We start from the raw sequence: 15,130 nt of genomic DNA, 5'->3' as shown, positions 1-15,130 counted from the left end.
TGCTGTAAACAGCTGAGAAGATAAGAACAAACTGACTATAGTAAGGATCTGATTGGCAAGAACTGTTATCTATTGAAGATTTGTACCTACTTGTGATTTTATTTACCGTGTTATATAAAGGTAATTAAATAAAATAACAAGTGTGAAAACTACACCTGATTTACAGAGCAATTCTCTATATTGAGAAGCATTTTCCATTGAATTCACTGATACTGCCTTGCAGGTATGTAAGCACGTACTAAGAAATGCATAGTGAGAATTGTAGACTCAATTTTTTAAATATAAAAATGGATCAGGTTGTTTTCCACTATAAGAAATGGTAGTTTATTAATATGAAAAATGCCGATACAATTTTTAAGAAAATGAGTCAACCTCAAATATTTCATCCTACTAATTTTTAAAAGGGCAAAATTATAAATTACTTTGTATTCCCAGTTTAAATTGTGTATTTGAAGCAAAGACATAAAGACAAATACTATTCCAAAACAAAACAAAACCACTCAGGAATTCCTATCCCTCAGAATTTAAAAAGAACAAATATAATTATATTTTAGTTCCTATTATGCTTGACGAGCCTAAATTATCAAGAAAAAAGTGAAATCAATTTTGTTTAATAATGGAGAGCAAAATTATCCATGTCCACAAAACAAAAATGCCTCAAAACTGATAGGTAGCAGATATCTGAATCATATTGGTAAAGTTATTCTTTTTTTAAAAAAAAGGTTTACATTTCAGAGATGTGTGCCAAATATTTCTAAAATTTAAAATTAAAATTAAATATTCTGGTTAACCACATATTAATTTGCAAATATTAAAAGCACAGAAAAGCAGATAACTTCACATATGTATAAGTAATATGTATCCCGTGTTTCATTCTTAAAATAAATGTAGCCAAAAGTGTATTAACTTGGGTAGCAATGCTTTTGTAAACATATCTTTTGCTTTTAAACTGTTTCATCTCCTTCACACCTCTATTCAATAATTACACTAGCACACATCGACAACTTGAGATTGGCTATTTTGTTTTCTCCCATGGAAAGCTGCTAAAAATAAGTTCAGAAAATGTTCACTACATACCTGATCACTTATTTGACATGCAACAAGATTAGGCTGATAGTAGCATCCAGCAAATTTGATATACTTTAGCCAATTTCCTACATCTGGCTGGCTGGCATCAATACAGAATTTCACATTGTAATGTTCATCCAAGATCTAGAGAGAAAATAGAAAACAAGACATCTTTGTTGTTGCTTTGGTCTCATTCAGCTAGTTTGAAAATAAATCACAGTCCTTCAAATAAACAAACAGAAAAGAACTTAAGTGTGTTTTATAATGAAGTATGCTTCTTCAGTGGACTTCACAAAAACAATTACTGGTAAATAGGCCCCAGTAATTAAAAGAACAATTACTCTGTCACAGATATACCTCTTGCAATATATTTGTCTATAATCCAAATGCAGTGGGAAAAATCCTAAGAGTTCTTTAATGAAAACTCATATGAATAGACCTGACTTTTTACAAAATGTTAGGTTTGGTTATTGGCAAACAAATGCAAAATTGGCTAGCGTCATATCCGTAAGTTGCCTCTTAACAGTTTACATTTAATATATCTTTTCCAATACATAATTTCATGGGTTAGAAAAAGACTAGGTTTAGAAGAAGTAATTGTTCTTTAAGTTTTATGTAATACCCAGTCAAGGGATAAAACTGCAAGAATTGCCTAATAACAGGGGCCCTTTTATACCACACCAAAGAAAATAAATACAGTGAAGTGTAAACACTTGTACAGAATGTAGCTGCTTTTGGCATATGCCCTTAAATTGATTCAGACGAAAAATTTGCAAACTTAATGTGATTGCTACAAGTTATGTTAGAAGTAATACACCATAAGAATATTATGATAAAAGCCTAAATATTATAATGCAACATCACAATTTGCCTGTCTAAAGGCCTCATCTGAGATTTCAGCTAAGAATGTCAAAATGTACATTTAAGACTCAAGATTTTCCATGTTGGATTTTAAACAAAAATCCCATGGTAAAATTGCAAAAACGAAACAAAACTACCACCACTATCAATAACAACAAAACATAGCCAAAATCCAAATCAAAGTAGACTTATGAGAAAGTGTAGAAGGGTCGAAATTGTGCAAAGACTGAAATGTAAAACGGATGTTTAGATTTATAGCAATTCTTGTTTTTGAACTGTATGTCTTAAGAATCCTGGTACCATTTGTCATCTCATCTAATGAAATCCTAAATTAAGTTTCCTCTGAAAGAATAGGTCCAATCTCAGGTCCTAGCTCCAATTCAGCAATTAAACGAACCTAGTGGATAAAGCTACGTTATTCTGGCTCACCTGAGGTTAAAGTAAAAAATTGGAGGGCAATATGTTCCTAGCCCGAAAGCATTTTTTCACCAAGAGTTCAGGTAATCACCCAGAAGCAGTTTTAGATCATTAACTCTTCACAAAACTTCAAGAGGCACAAAGGCCCAGGGCACAAGGCAACGGAGCACTAAGAAAGTGCCTCTTGTATGTTTTGTTAAGCAGCAGGCACTTAAACCAACAAGGGTGCCACCAATTTTTAATGTTTAATGCATGCCCCGAAAAGAGGGGCCTGCCAGGGGTGAAAACCCACTTCAAAGTCAATTTCAGGGGAAGAATTAAGCCTTGGAATCTTTTTACACATGGGGCTTTGTGCATTTGGCCCAGCGCCTCCACTGCACACAGAAAGAAAAGTTGAGCTTTCAGCTTCCAGAGCAAATTACTTCCACCTCCCTCCAGAAGAAACCCCACTAACCTCATCAAGTCCCCTGAGACTTTGGCTGGATCATTAGGGAGGCAACCAATAAACAAAATGAAGCAAAGTCAAAATAAAATAAAAATCAGTTCTTTGGGTGAGGATGCCCAAGGAACAAACCAGTGTGCTTCAAATCAGCTTCCTTGTGTTCAGAGAAATGGCTTGTGGACACAGGACAGAGGGATATTTGCACACATATAGAAAAAAACTTGATGCAGGAGGCCAATCCAGATTTATCTGGGCCTCTTCCTGACGCCCAGGAAGAATTGGGCAGGAGTGTATTGAGAATGGATAGATGAGTTATGCCGCCTTTCAAGCACTTATCCTTTTCCTTAAGGACACTCTCTGAATTGTCCCCACCCCATCCCACTTTTCAGAGATGCCACACTTTTCAAATTTCCATTCAAGGTTCAGAAGTTGTATGAATCAAGAGAAATCTAGGCAGCGAAAAGGAGGACACGCTGAAAAGCCTTCTAATCCCACACCTTGAATAACATTTTTCATTTAGACGTCTTCAACTCAACTATTTCTGAAGCATGAATCCAGCAACCAATGCCTAAAGTTCAAGAGCAGGGTTTGGGGGTTGGTTTGCTCCTTTCCCCCCCCTCCCTTCCAGTTGCTGCATTTGAACAAACTGGTGCCTTTTTGGTAGGGAAAAAAAAAAAGTAAAACTGCTTCAGTCGCGACCGTTCACTTTCTCTGCCTTTCCCCTACTCCGCCTAATGCCACTGATTGATTATTTCCTTTCTCTTTCTTTCTTTCTTTCCTTCATTCATGCGTGGCATACCCTATACTTAATTCAAGTTCTTTATTTCAAAAGATCAAGAGAAGCCTTCTTGCCCAGTGGATTAAATCAATCAGAACTGCCAAACTTTCTCCCCAAAACACATTTAGAAGCAAAAAAAAAACACCAAAAACAAAACCAAAAACAAAGCCCGAGAAGAAAAAAACCGCTCCAAGAACCGCGCGCCCTTTAATTCTTTTTAACTTTTCACCGAATCAATGCAATCCACCGCTTGGCTTCCAACCTGCAGTATAGTACGGTCGCGTTTCCCGGTGGCTCGAGGAATTCGGATCCCACATTAGAGGTTTTTTTACCTGTTCCCTAATTTTCCGCGTGGGCTTCCTTAAGCAAGAACCGAGATGCGGGGGAGATGGACAGGCGTCACATCTACCTCCCACCCTTTTTCCCGCCCCACGCCTCTCGCTCTGGCTTCTCCCCCCCCCCCGCAACCTTCGAAGCCTTTTTTGGCCCCAGAGACAGATGACAACAGGCTGCAGGATCGAGCGTTATGGGGGGGGGGGAAGCAGCGGAGGAGGAAAAGAAACAAAGTTCTTATCTTAGGCTTTGGGGTGACATTTTTTGGGGGAGAGAAACCCCACAAACCGGACGGTGGGAGGAGGAGGAAGAGAGCGAAAGTTGTCCTGGCCTCGTGGAAACAACACCGCCCCCCACTCCACCCCGCGCGCGCTCCTTCTTCTTCTTCTTCTCCTCCTGAGGAGACGGCGCGTGCGATCGTCTTACCTTGCCCAGCTCAGATCGCAGCAGGTCCGACGTTTCTCCCCCAAAAATCCTTCCTTTCCTCGGAAAGGGGGAGGGGGCGAGGCGTTGGAGAGAAGGGGGGGGAGGGAGGATTGCAAAATAAAAAACAATAATAATAATAACGCCAATCAATCCTTCAAACAGCTGTCAGCAAAGTCTCCCGAGGAGATTCCTCTCTCTCTCCCCCCCCCCCCAGCTGCCTTTATGCGCCCTCCCTTCTTCCTAGGAGCTTTCGCAGTCCTCGCTGGCCAAAGAAAGGCGTCTAGGAAACCCGGCGCAGTCCCGCCGGCTCGGCTTCCTGAAGTGCTCGAATTCCTTCTCCGGCATTTGGGGCGGGCTACGGACTCTTGGGTGGGGGGGGAGAGTTGTTGAGGGAGAGACTTTCTTCGCCTCGCTTGAAAACTTCTCAGGGTCCTCGGCCGGCGTCGGGCGTGGAGGAAAAAAAAAGGGGGGGAGGAAACGTTGCGGAGAATTGGGGGGGGAGGACACCCCGAGTTCTTCGCCGAGAAAGCGAGTCTCAGGCAGGGGGCTGTCGGTGGCGGGCAGGCGCGGGGTCGAGAAGACGCGCGGCGATCGCTTTAATTGTCCCCATTGATTCCGAGCCGGCGTGTTAATTTCTTCCCTTCGCCCGGCGTGCCCTCTGGCTGGCTGGCTGAGCGCGCGGAAGGGGTGGGGAGCGAGGCTGGGGTGGGGGGGGTGGGGGGAGAGGAACGGGACGGACGGACGGACGAGCCTCTGAAGTGGGTGGCTGTGGGTGCGCGCGCGCGAGGTGGGGTGAGGGGGGAGGTTGGATCTGAGTGGAGTTGAGAGAAAAGTTACCCAGGCGGAGGGAGGGCGCGTGCGTGCGGCGGCGCGCCCGCGCGCGCGCCCCCGCGCGAGGAGGGGAAAAAATAACTTCCTTTTCACTTCGCCGCCGCCGCCGCCGCTTGATCACAAGGGAGGAGAAAAAGCGTGTGAGCCAGGGAGAAAAGGGGGAGGAGGTGGAGGAGGGGGAGGAGGAGGGGGAAAGTCCCCGGGTGTCTCCTCCCCGCGCTGCGCCCCGCTTCCGAAGAGCTCTGGGGACAGCCCCCCCTCTCCTTCCTCCCCTCCCCCCTCTTCTTCTCTCGCCGGCCGAGGGGCGTCTTTGCCCCGCGAGTTGCCTCTTGAAGCAGAAGTTGCTGAGGGAGAGAAAGGAGCAGGCTGGGGTGGAGGGGGGGAGTTGACGAGGAGCGGGTGAGCCCCAGAAGAGGTATCTCTTTTCCCTTCCCCACCTCGTCGCCTCCGCGGCCGCTCGGAAGCCAGACAGAGGCTCCTCTTTCAGTCAATTTTTAAAGTGACAGCCGCCTCCTCTGGCGAGAGAGGTCACAAAAAGGTCGCCCAGGCAGAAGCCCTCGCCCGGCAGACTGATTACGGATGCGCTCGGCCCCGGGAAACGTGTCAGTCCCATCCAGGTCACTGGCGGCCAATAGGGAGATCTGCCTTGGCTGGGATTCGGGGTGGGGGGGGGAGCTTTAAGGGGTGGGGGGCAAGCCCTCCCTCGACCTTTTTTTTTATTTAATTGCAGGGAAGGCTGAAAGGGGGCAGTGGGGGGGCGGGAGACGTCCAATCGTCCCCCCCCCTCATTCTGCTCCAGTGGCGTCTAAGAAAGTGCAGCGCTCTGCCTCGCTATGTTGATTTAAGGCGAGTTTTACGCACGCCGGCCGCGCTTTAAGTTGAGTTTTCGAACGGGCAGCCTCGGTTATAAGCGAGGAGGCAAGGAGGTGAATTTGCAGCCGCTGGTATCTGGGGCTGCTTTTATTGCCGCGGGTTTTTGGCGGCTTTCGACTAAACCAATAGCAAAAACTTGGCAAATGGAACCGCTGGCGACGGAAGGCGCATTTAAGGCAAGCGATCCGCGCCCGTCTCTTTAAAGACTGTTAATGACACCAGTAGCCTTTGCAAAGGCTTATATTTGACACTTTTTCACTCTGTCTCTTTCACTTCGTAAACTACAGGAATTTTGACATTTAGAGCTTTCGAGCGAAAAAGCGCAGCGGCATTTTTAGGCGGGTTGGCTGGACAGATCTTTAAAAACCGTCGGTGCAAAATTATCATTCAGCTTTTCGTATAAACATATGGAAGCCTATAAAAAACATACGAAGCAAATTGTCGACTTTTCTTGAGACGTAGGCGATCACCAAGTTTTGCTGCTGCCGTTCTTTGCAGAATACAGGCGCATTAAGCCAGCATTTCATGTTATAAAAAAAAAGAAAAAAGAAAGAAAAGTAAAAAACCCAGACAGAAGAGAGTCCTGGATTTCGGATTAACAACTTCACCCTCTCTCACAGGCGTTCTTCGGCTCTCTATTCGCGACACTTGTCTCTTTCCCCCTGTTTAACCGAGCTAGTGGGACTGCAAACTGGGCTTTGTTCTGGTCACAGAACAAAGTAGAACGATTCCCAACGAACTGAATTTAGCGATGACTGCCATCCAAATGCCATCCAAATTCAGAAGCGTTAACAATAAATGGGGAGTTGCTTTGGAATTTTACACGCGCGCGGGCATCCATTCAGATCATGCGAGGAGCCTCGCGTTGGAAGGGAGGCCGTGAGAAAGTTACAGGGCTTGAGTGTGTGCCACTCAATATGGATGCCAACAAATATAGGGGAGGATTTGGGGGTTCGGCTCTGTGCGCCACCCCACTGATCTTTTTTTGACCTTTGCTTTAAGGCTGCTCGGCTAATTTCTTAGCGAACCTTCAAATGTGGAGGACCAGAGCCTTCAACAGCTGGAGAAATGATGGTGGATAGGGCCCGAAGCAGCTAGGGAATGTCGGGGGTGGGAGGGAAGGGAAGGGGAGAGGGCAGGTCACCAGGGGCCAGTGGCACAAGTGACAAAAGATGCTGATTAATTCGTCTGAGCGGCCTGTTATCGGTGACACTGAACGGTTATTTTGGAGAATGCCCATTGTTCCGAAAGGGGAGGCCAAGAGAAGTGGCCCACTCGCCAAGGGCGGAAGGAAGGCGTGGGGTGGGAAGAGATACCTCGGTGACTAACCCGAGATAATTTAAAAACAAAACCAAAAACAAAATCCCCTTTGGGCCCTTTCCAACGGAGTTGAAGTTTGGGAGGTTTCTACAGACCCCCGCCTCCCCTCTTTCGATTTCTTGCCACTTTGGATGCCTCGTTCTCTCTCCTTTTTTTCTTTTTCTTTTTTCTAATTTAGCCATAAATTGGAGCAGTTCGAGCTCTGAGCTGTTCTATTTTCTCCCTGTCAGAATGAGGGATTTGCTTTATGATGCATTGTGTATTAAATACAAGTAATCTGGGAAACTGATGGCTCCAGAGCCCCCAAACGCGGACCAGAGCCGAGGTTCCTTTTCTAAGCCGGGCGACGCCGAAGTTCACACACCTTCCAGCCCGCCCCCTCTGCCGCCGCCGTTTGGGTTGAGCCCCGCGTAGAAGCACTTTCGCCGCGTAACAAGGAGGAGGAGGAGGAGGAAGCGGCCAAGAAAGAAAAAGCCTCGGGTGCAAAGAAAAAGGCTCCGGCGGTGTTTGCCCCGCGATACCCGGGCGAGCAACCGCGCGGAATCCCTGGCACCGATTTTCGTCCCCGGATTGGAAAGGCGAGACGCCAAGAAAGAGCAATGGCGGCTCCTGGCCGGTAGATGGCGTTGCGGGCTGGTCTTCAATCGGCCTTTTGCCTTTTCGGCCAAACCTCGCAGCCGAAGCGCTGAGCGCTGCTGGGGTCGCCCAAAAGTGCAGTCGAAACCCAGTTCAAACAAGGGGAGCTTTACTCCCGGCTGCTTGCAAGGAGGACACGGACTGGAGGTCAGAGGGACACTCCACAGTGTCCCTTAATAGTGCTTATGGACTACACATCCAGTTATCCCCAGCAATTTCTCTATGTCGTTCCCTTCACAGTACTTGGACTACAATTCCAGTTATCCCCAGCAAATACAGGCTGTACTGGCCAAGAATAATTGAAGCTGTTTGGGCAATTTGTCTGAAGAATGCCAAGTCTATGTGGGCATAGAGTTTTTATCCTTTTTGTTTTCAGTAGCACTCAAGAAGTCTGGGAAATAAAATAGCATAAAATGATCATCTCTTCTGCACATGTTTTTACTGTATACCTAACATCTACTCCTCAAAAGTAGGCAGACATCTCAGAAAATGCTAACAATACAACCATGCCCAGAATAAAGAAGAACTACCTACCCAAACCTGTGAAAAACATAGAATGAAAATAGGACAGTCACTATTCCCAACATGATTGAATTCATAAAATCTGAAATCCAGACTTTGTAGATCTCAACACTTCTATATGAAAGACCAATCAGCTATCCATATACTAGTGTCTGTTGTAAACTTCAGTGGTATTAAAAATACAAACATCCACGGCACATATTATAACACTATTTCTTGTATATGTAAGACTTCATTACTCCATGATGGTCAATTGGATTAACTTCTGCCTCCAGATTTTGAAATTAGAAATACTTCGATATCTCTTGGAAACATTGTAAATAGGTGGATGGTGGATTACTTTAAGGCAATGTTTCTTAACCTTGCAACTATAAGATGTCTGGACTTCAACTCCCATAATTCCTCAGCCAGATGGCTGGCTGGGGAATTCTGGGAGTCGAAGTACATACATTTTAAACATGTGAAAATTGAGAAACAGTGCTTTTAACCTTAGGGCAGAGAAAAGGGCTAGGCCTAACGAATAGGCTCATATGACCCTGGAAAAGTGTGTGTGGGGATTTATAATCCAACAATTTTGCAATTCCACACAATAGACTGTTCATAATATTCTTCATTTAGGGGATAGAGATATTTGACAATGCATATCTCAGCTTCCACCAGAAGGCTGTTTGGCAACTATATATCTTGCAAAATATTTGAGGATATTTTAATGCTGAGGAGACAATGCCAGAGAGAGAGATGCTATAGATGCATTAAAGACCTACCAGATGCATTCAGTGCTACTTGACTATCTTTAACATAGGTTAGGGTTATTCAGTGCATGTGGTTTAATAAATTGTATAAACCTATTAGGTGACATTAGGATCCCAGGCATGAGCAAGTTCAGAAAATGTATTAATTGTTTCTATTAGATTTTTATCCCACCTTTTTATATATAACTCAAGGCAGCAAACTTACTTTTTGCCTCCGTGATAATAAACTGTTCAGTATTATTAACTTTATAGTAAAATGGAAATTAAGTGGTTGTGTTAAACAAAGACGAGGCTCCAACTGCAGACATCATCTTGCAATATAATCTGTCTAAATCCAGTAAAGAGCAGTGGTGGCTATCATCACTCTAGCCAATGCCAGCACATGAGAAGTGGAAGAGATTGGCAGGAGATACATAATGTGACATCACTCAAATCATTATCATCATCATCGATCATCCAAGAGCAGCACATTTATGAGTAACGTGATATAGCACACCAACTGATTGCCTATGGATATTCTCAATCATCCAGGTCACTGTTGTCCCAAAGTTGCATTTTTCTCAAGAGGCAACTGGACTTTCTGATTTTTCTTTGAGGACGTTTCTCTTTCATCCAAGAAGCTTCTTCAGAAAGTCCAGTTGCCTCTTGGGAAAAAAAAACACCTTTGGGACCCCAACTGATTATTTCTCTTGTCTGTGTTTGTGGATACTTGTTAAGAAGATGGTAGCCATTACTTACTCCTTGTATTCCCCACCTTCCCCATTCTCTGTTGCTGGTCCAAAGCTCCCCTCTTTTTCCCAATGGGAAAAATAATCCCAACAATACCAGAAAAACATGGACATCAAACTGCACTATAGATGTGCTGACCCCTGGACATATAGAGAAGTCTTATTACTAGGGAACTGCATAGTATTGCAATTAGAATTGGGGAGTTCCTCAATTATTTGTATTTCACCATTATTATTTTACAAATAACTCAAGGTGGATTATATGGAATGAGAGGAAAACACTTTTTTAGGCCCAGTCTCTCTCTCAAAAATGTCCAAGGAATACCTGGGAGAAAACTGATTTTACTTTCAGGTAAGTCTTTTAGCACATAATATAGAGAACTGGCAATATATAAGATAAAAGGGGCTCATGTTATTGATTGTACTCTGATCTCCTAAATAAAAGCTGCAAAGAAATGCCTTGTATTACTCAAGTTTCCTTTCTGCTTCAAAAACAAGATAGAAACCCACCCTCAAATTCTTCTTTATCTGTGATTTGTCCAGAGTGCCACCATTTCTCACAAAAGCTAGTGGCTATAACTCCTAGAGTTTTTTAAGCAACTGTTTATTTAAAATAAGCCTCCATAATAGTGGCAGTGAGACATAAGTACAGCAGTCTGGTAGCTATTCCCACCAGAGTGTAAACTGATGCCTCTTTTAAGCTTTTAAACTCCAGGGCTGTCCCCAAAGTAAAAGTTCCTCTAATGGAGACCCTATGGAAACAGCACATTCCAGCACATCGTTAAAAGAAAAGAAAAAAGAAGAAAAGAAAAGAAGGCAGGGAAAGTAAGACAAAATAACTGTCCACTGCTAATAGGCTTCCTGGGGAGGGCAGCAGCTCTGCGAGAGACAGTGCTAAAAGGGGGAAAGGATGCAGGCAGGGGAGGGGGTGAGGGGGGAACAGACAAGAAGCTAATGGCATAATTATTTCTTTTTAAAAATACGTCTTTGGATCAGTAGCATATATTTGCTGCCTTTTCTGCACAGCTGGTTAATAAGCCAAGTTTATAAGAAAAGAGAGAGAGAGAGAGAGAGAGAGAGAGAGAGAGAGAGAGAGAGAGAGAGAGAGAGAGATTTCATGACCTTTCACTTTTTCAAAGTTATTAATTAAAAACATATGATCTAATTTTTAAAAACATTAGCTCATTTGCCAGTTTTATTGTGCTTATAAGAAATTCATTCAGGTAAGATTAAAAAAAAGCAAAACCGTTTAACAAAATGCGAGATCAATATTCCGTTCCATATTTAGTTCTTATTATATCTCTGTTTGCACCCCTAACTCTACTCTTTAAGGAATGCTAACTTACTTATAAAACTGGAGTTGATTCTTTTTGCTGTTCATCCCAAAGAGAGAAGGGAAGCAAAAGAAATTAAAGGGCTTTTTTCTTTTTGGGGGGGGGGGCGTAAATAATAATAATAATTTTTTTTAAAAATCTCCCCCGGTCTGGAAATGCGCCCGACTGAAAGCATGTTAATCTCCACCTCAATAATTTGGTTCTTCTGAAGAAGACAGAAGCCCCTGCTGCTCTGCCCTGCACTTCATAAATCACATCTTTATGTGGACAAGGTCAGGGCACCTAACAGCTCAGACATGGGCCCTTTGCAGTGGCTCGAAGGACTTCGGCATGTTTATTCTCTCGCTTAGATCTCTGAGGAGTAATCCAGCACGCTTCTAATTACTTTTGATTATTTTCATTTGCCGGGGTCAGTCTGAGCTTGGCCAGGAGTGCTGGAGGCTTGATTTTCTGCAATATCTTTTTTTTTTCCAGGACAGTGGTGTAGGCTTTCAAAATTAGCACCCCATTATTGTCCAGGCATCTGATATGCTAGTAAGTAGCAGATCCCTTGATGCTCTGTTGCCAACTACCTTGTTTCTTGGATTTAATTAAATGCAAATTATCGATGTGGGATATGAGAATTGAGATTTGGATCAGTTAATTTTTTGTGTGTGTGTTTTTCTTTAAAGAAAAACAATGATACTTCCGCACAATACTCAGAGGCAAAACAATTATTTGTTTAGAAGATAACATTTTCTCTTTTGCTTTTAGCTAAAAATAAGAGTTAATAATAACAATACAGGCATGAAAGCCTCAAATGACATTTTTGAAAATATATTTTTGTTTCCTTTAAAAAAAGTCTTTGTCCAACAAACAAGACTATAAATAAGGAGTTAAAATAATAATAATACAGGCATGAAAGCCCCCAAAAGCATTTTTGAAAATATATTTTGCTTCCTTAAAAGAAAGACTTTGCCCAAGAAACAGAATTATTTAAAAATGATTTGTTTTGTTAAATTCATTGTTCCTGTAAACAGAAAAGTGACTTGAAGCAGAAATCTTTTAACAGTAGCCTTAGAGTTGTAAATCATTTGTATATACTTATAAAAAGAATGTTCTTTTCTAGGTACAAAATTTTTAACAATGAAATATTAACTGGTCAGATTTGTAAAATCTAAATATTGTGCACATTGTTTTCATAAGGATATAAAATACATGTGCACAAATAGGATTTCTAGCACAGGATTTGTTTGGGTAAATATCCAGTGGAATTATTCTGCAGTTGCAAATTTATACGCTAAGAGTTCAAGTTCAATTGTTATCCCAATTATTTTCTATATAAAGTCTTCCTAAATACATGTAAAAAGCTTTCATCAGAATCCTATGAGTAGAAGCAGAAAATAGATACAATGACACTGAAGTTGCATATCTTAATTGCCCCGCACAACACAGTATATCTCTTTTAAACATCTGGCACTTTTCAAATTAGTGTGTATTGTCACATAAGAGACAGAAGGAAAGAAGGAAAAGCAAAGAGAATGAGTGATACCTCCAAATTTTAAGATGAATATTTCCAGTTGAAAATATTCAGGGAAAAAAAAACATATTGTGAACTTTTTTTCCAGGTACCTAAAGAATCCAGTCCTTGCAAATACTGATGTAAATTAAGTGACCCAATAAACTGTACTCAAATAATAATATTTGCCCTTTTGTTTTTCCCTAAATATTATTTTATATTTGTAATTCAGTAATAGACCAAAATAGATTTTAAAACCACATGTTGAGAGTGGTTAAAATAATTTATGGAGTTGTGCAAAGCATTTGAAAAAGATATTTGACAAAATGTGTTAGCCTGAGCATAGAAAATATTAAAGTACCATATTTTTCAGAGTATATAAGACGCACCTTTTTCCCCTCTAAAAGGGGGTGAAAATTTAGGTGCATCTTATACACCAAATGTAGCCACACTCACCCACTGGCCCCCACCCTTTGGCCTCTGCCTCGCAGCAGTTACCTCTTTGCAAGCAAACAGCAAGAAAAAACAGCTCCTTTCAGCTTCAGCACAGGCTAATTAGCACAAGTTGATTAGATCCGCCTCCCGACTCTCAGCTGATTTGCTCTCAGCTGTTTTGCGCAGGGCTCTTGCTGCAAAGAGATAAATTGCTGGAGCAGATTTTTTTTTTCCCTTGTGCTAATCAAGCTATGCTGAAAACAAAAATGAAAATAAAGCAGGCTGTTTGCTGTAACGAGGCAAAATTGCTCAGAGGCAGAGGGAGATTTCTTTTTCTTCTTTTTCTCACCAAAAAAGGTAGGTGCGTCTTATACTCAGATGTGTCTTATACTCCGAAAAATACGGTAGTTGAATTTGCAGCTGCTTAAAAGATAATATCTCCCTGTATGTGACTGAGCTGAATTTCATCACTTTGTTGGTGGCCCTAGCAGAAATATAATCTGTCCGGGCCCAGAAATATACAGGCAACCAGGGACAGGCAGCTGTGTGAGCTGCTTTGCTTTACTGCTTTCAGGATCGTTTAATGCATGTAGTGCTACTCTTAAGATGGCATTCAAAATCAAACACAAGTGAACATAAGTGGCAACGATGCCAAAACAATGATGCACATGGTGTCTTGCAAATATTGCCATTATGTATTTAGCACCTAGGACTTGATGCAAATAGATAAATCATAGCAGTTCTTTAATGAAACGTATGTGGTTTCATTCCCTCCCTTCTTGGTAACTGTGACAATGCAAGGATCATAAGTGTTTTAATAAAGGCAAACAATAAACACAAACTTGCCATACGAGGTTTGCTCAGATAATAAAAGTAAAAATCCAATAAGCAGAGGCAGTAAACGTTAGTCCTTGATCTATAACTACAATTGAGACCAGAATTTCCATTGCTGAGCAAGGAGGTTATTAATTGAGTGTTGCCTAATTTTGCAACCTTTTTTTTTTTTTGCCATGGTTCAGTGAAACACTGCAGTTGTTAAGTGAATCACGTGGTCATTAATTGAATCTGGCTTTCCTCAGATTCCCGCATGTTCCTTGATGCAAGCTGGATAGGAAGGTCACAAATTGCACTCAGATGACCCCAAGATTCTGCACCTGGCGTAAATACGTGCCCTTGTAAAATGAACTAAATTTTGATCATGTGCCCATGGAGAAGCTGCACTTTTTCTGGGCTGTTTTAACTCTGAATGGTTGCTAAATGAATGGTTATAAGAGAACTTCCTGTACTCTCCAATAATAATCCAATAAAGCAGAATTCAAGAAGAAAGTACAAAGAACAAACTGGCTTTCCTGAATGGTTAATAATAACGCAAACAGTAATCAGTAATGTTCCAAGATGAGGGGCCAGCACAGAAAATACATTGCCATGCATTCCTGCCATTCTTCAAAAGTGAGCAGAAGAAAGGCACAGCTCTTGATATGAAGACCTGAACAGGTGGGAACACTGCAGGGTCTGCCTCCCTAGGCTTATCTGGGACGGAAAAAAAATCAATGCATATAACGAGACTTCAGTTTTTATAATACATCATTTGAGATACATACCTTAAAAGACTCCTATGAGTCCTTTGGACTGCAAGGCAATCAAACCCGTCAGTCCTAGAGGAGATCAAACCTGACTGCTCTTTAGAAGGCCAGATCCTGAAGATGAAACTCAAATACTTTGGCCACCTAATGAGAAGGAAGGACTCACTGGATAAGAGCCTAATGCTGGGAAAGATTGAGGGCAAAAGAAGGGGACGGCAGAAAATGAGGTGACTGGATGGAGTCATTGAAGCAGTCGGCGTCACCTCTACCATCTGGGGGATGGTAGAGGACAG

General features: G+C 42.3%; 1 protein-coding gene across 10 annotated transcripts in view; it reads right to left on the bottom strand.

Annotated features, from left to right (window-relative positions):
• The window catches only part of MECOM (MDS1 and EVI1 complex locus), a 526,634-nt gene that overhangs the window by 70,271 nt on the left and 441,233 nt on the right, over positions 1 to 15,130 (bottom strand). For 7 of the 10 annotated variants that reach the window (XM_034439027.3, XM_034439028.3, XM_034439029.3 and 4 more), the window contains exon 3: positions 1,078 to 1,212. In XM_034439027.3, the coding sequence (XP_034294918.2) occupies positions 1,078 to 1,212 (135 nt within the window). Of the gene's footprint in view, positions 1 to 1,077; positions 1,213 to 4,325; positions 5,214 to 15,130 lie in introns of those variants that run through there. The other 3 variants (XM_087872089.1, XM_034439031.3, XM_087872090.1) reach the window with 3 other exon arrangements.

Source organism: Pantherophis guttatus, chromosome 6, assembly GCF_059756535.1.
Source record: "Pantherophis guttatus breed Tessera chromosome 6, ASM5975653v1, whole genome shotgun sequence".
NCBI classification, from domain to species: Eukaryota; Metazoa; Chordata; class Lepidosauria; order Squamata; family Colubridae; genus Pantherophis; species Pantherophis guttatus.
Note: the sequence above shows the minus strand (reverse complement) of the source record. Positions and strands in the feature narration are given on the sequence as shown.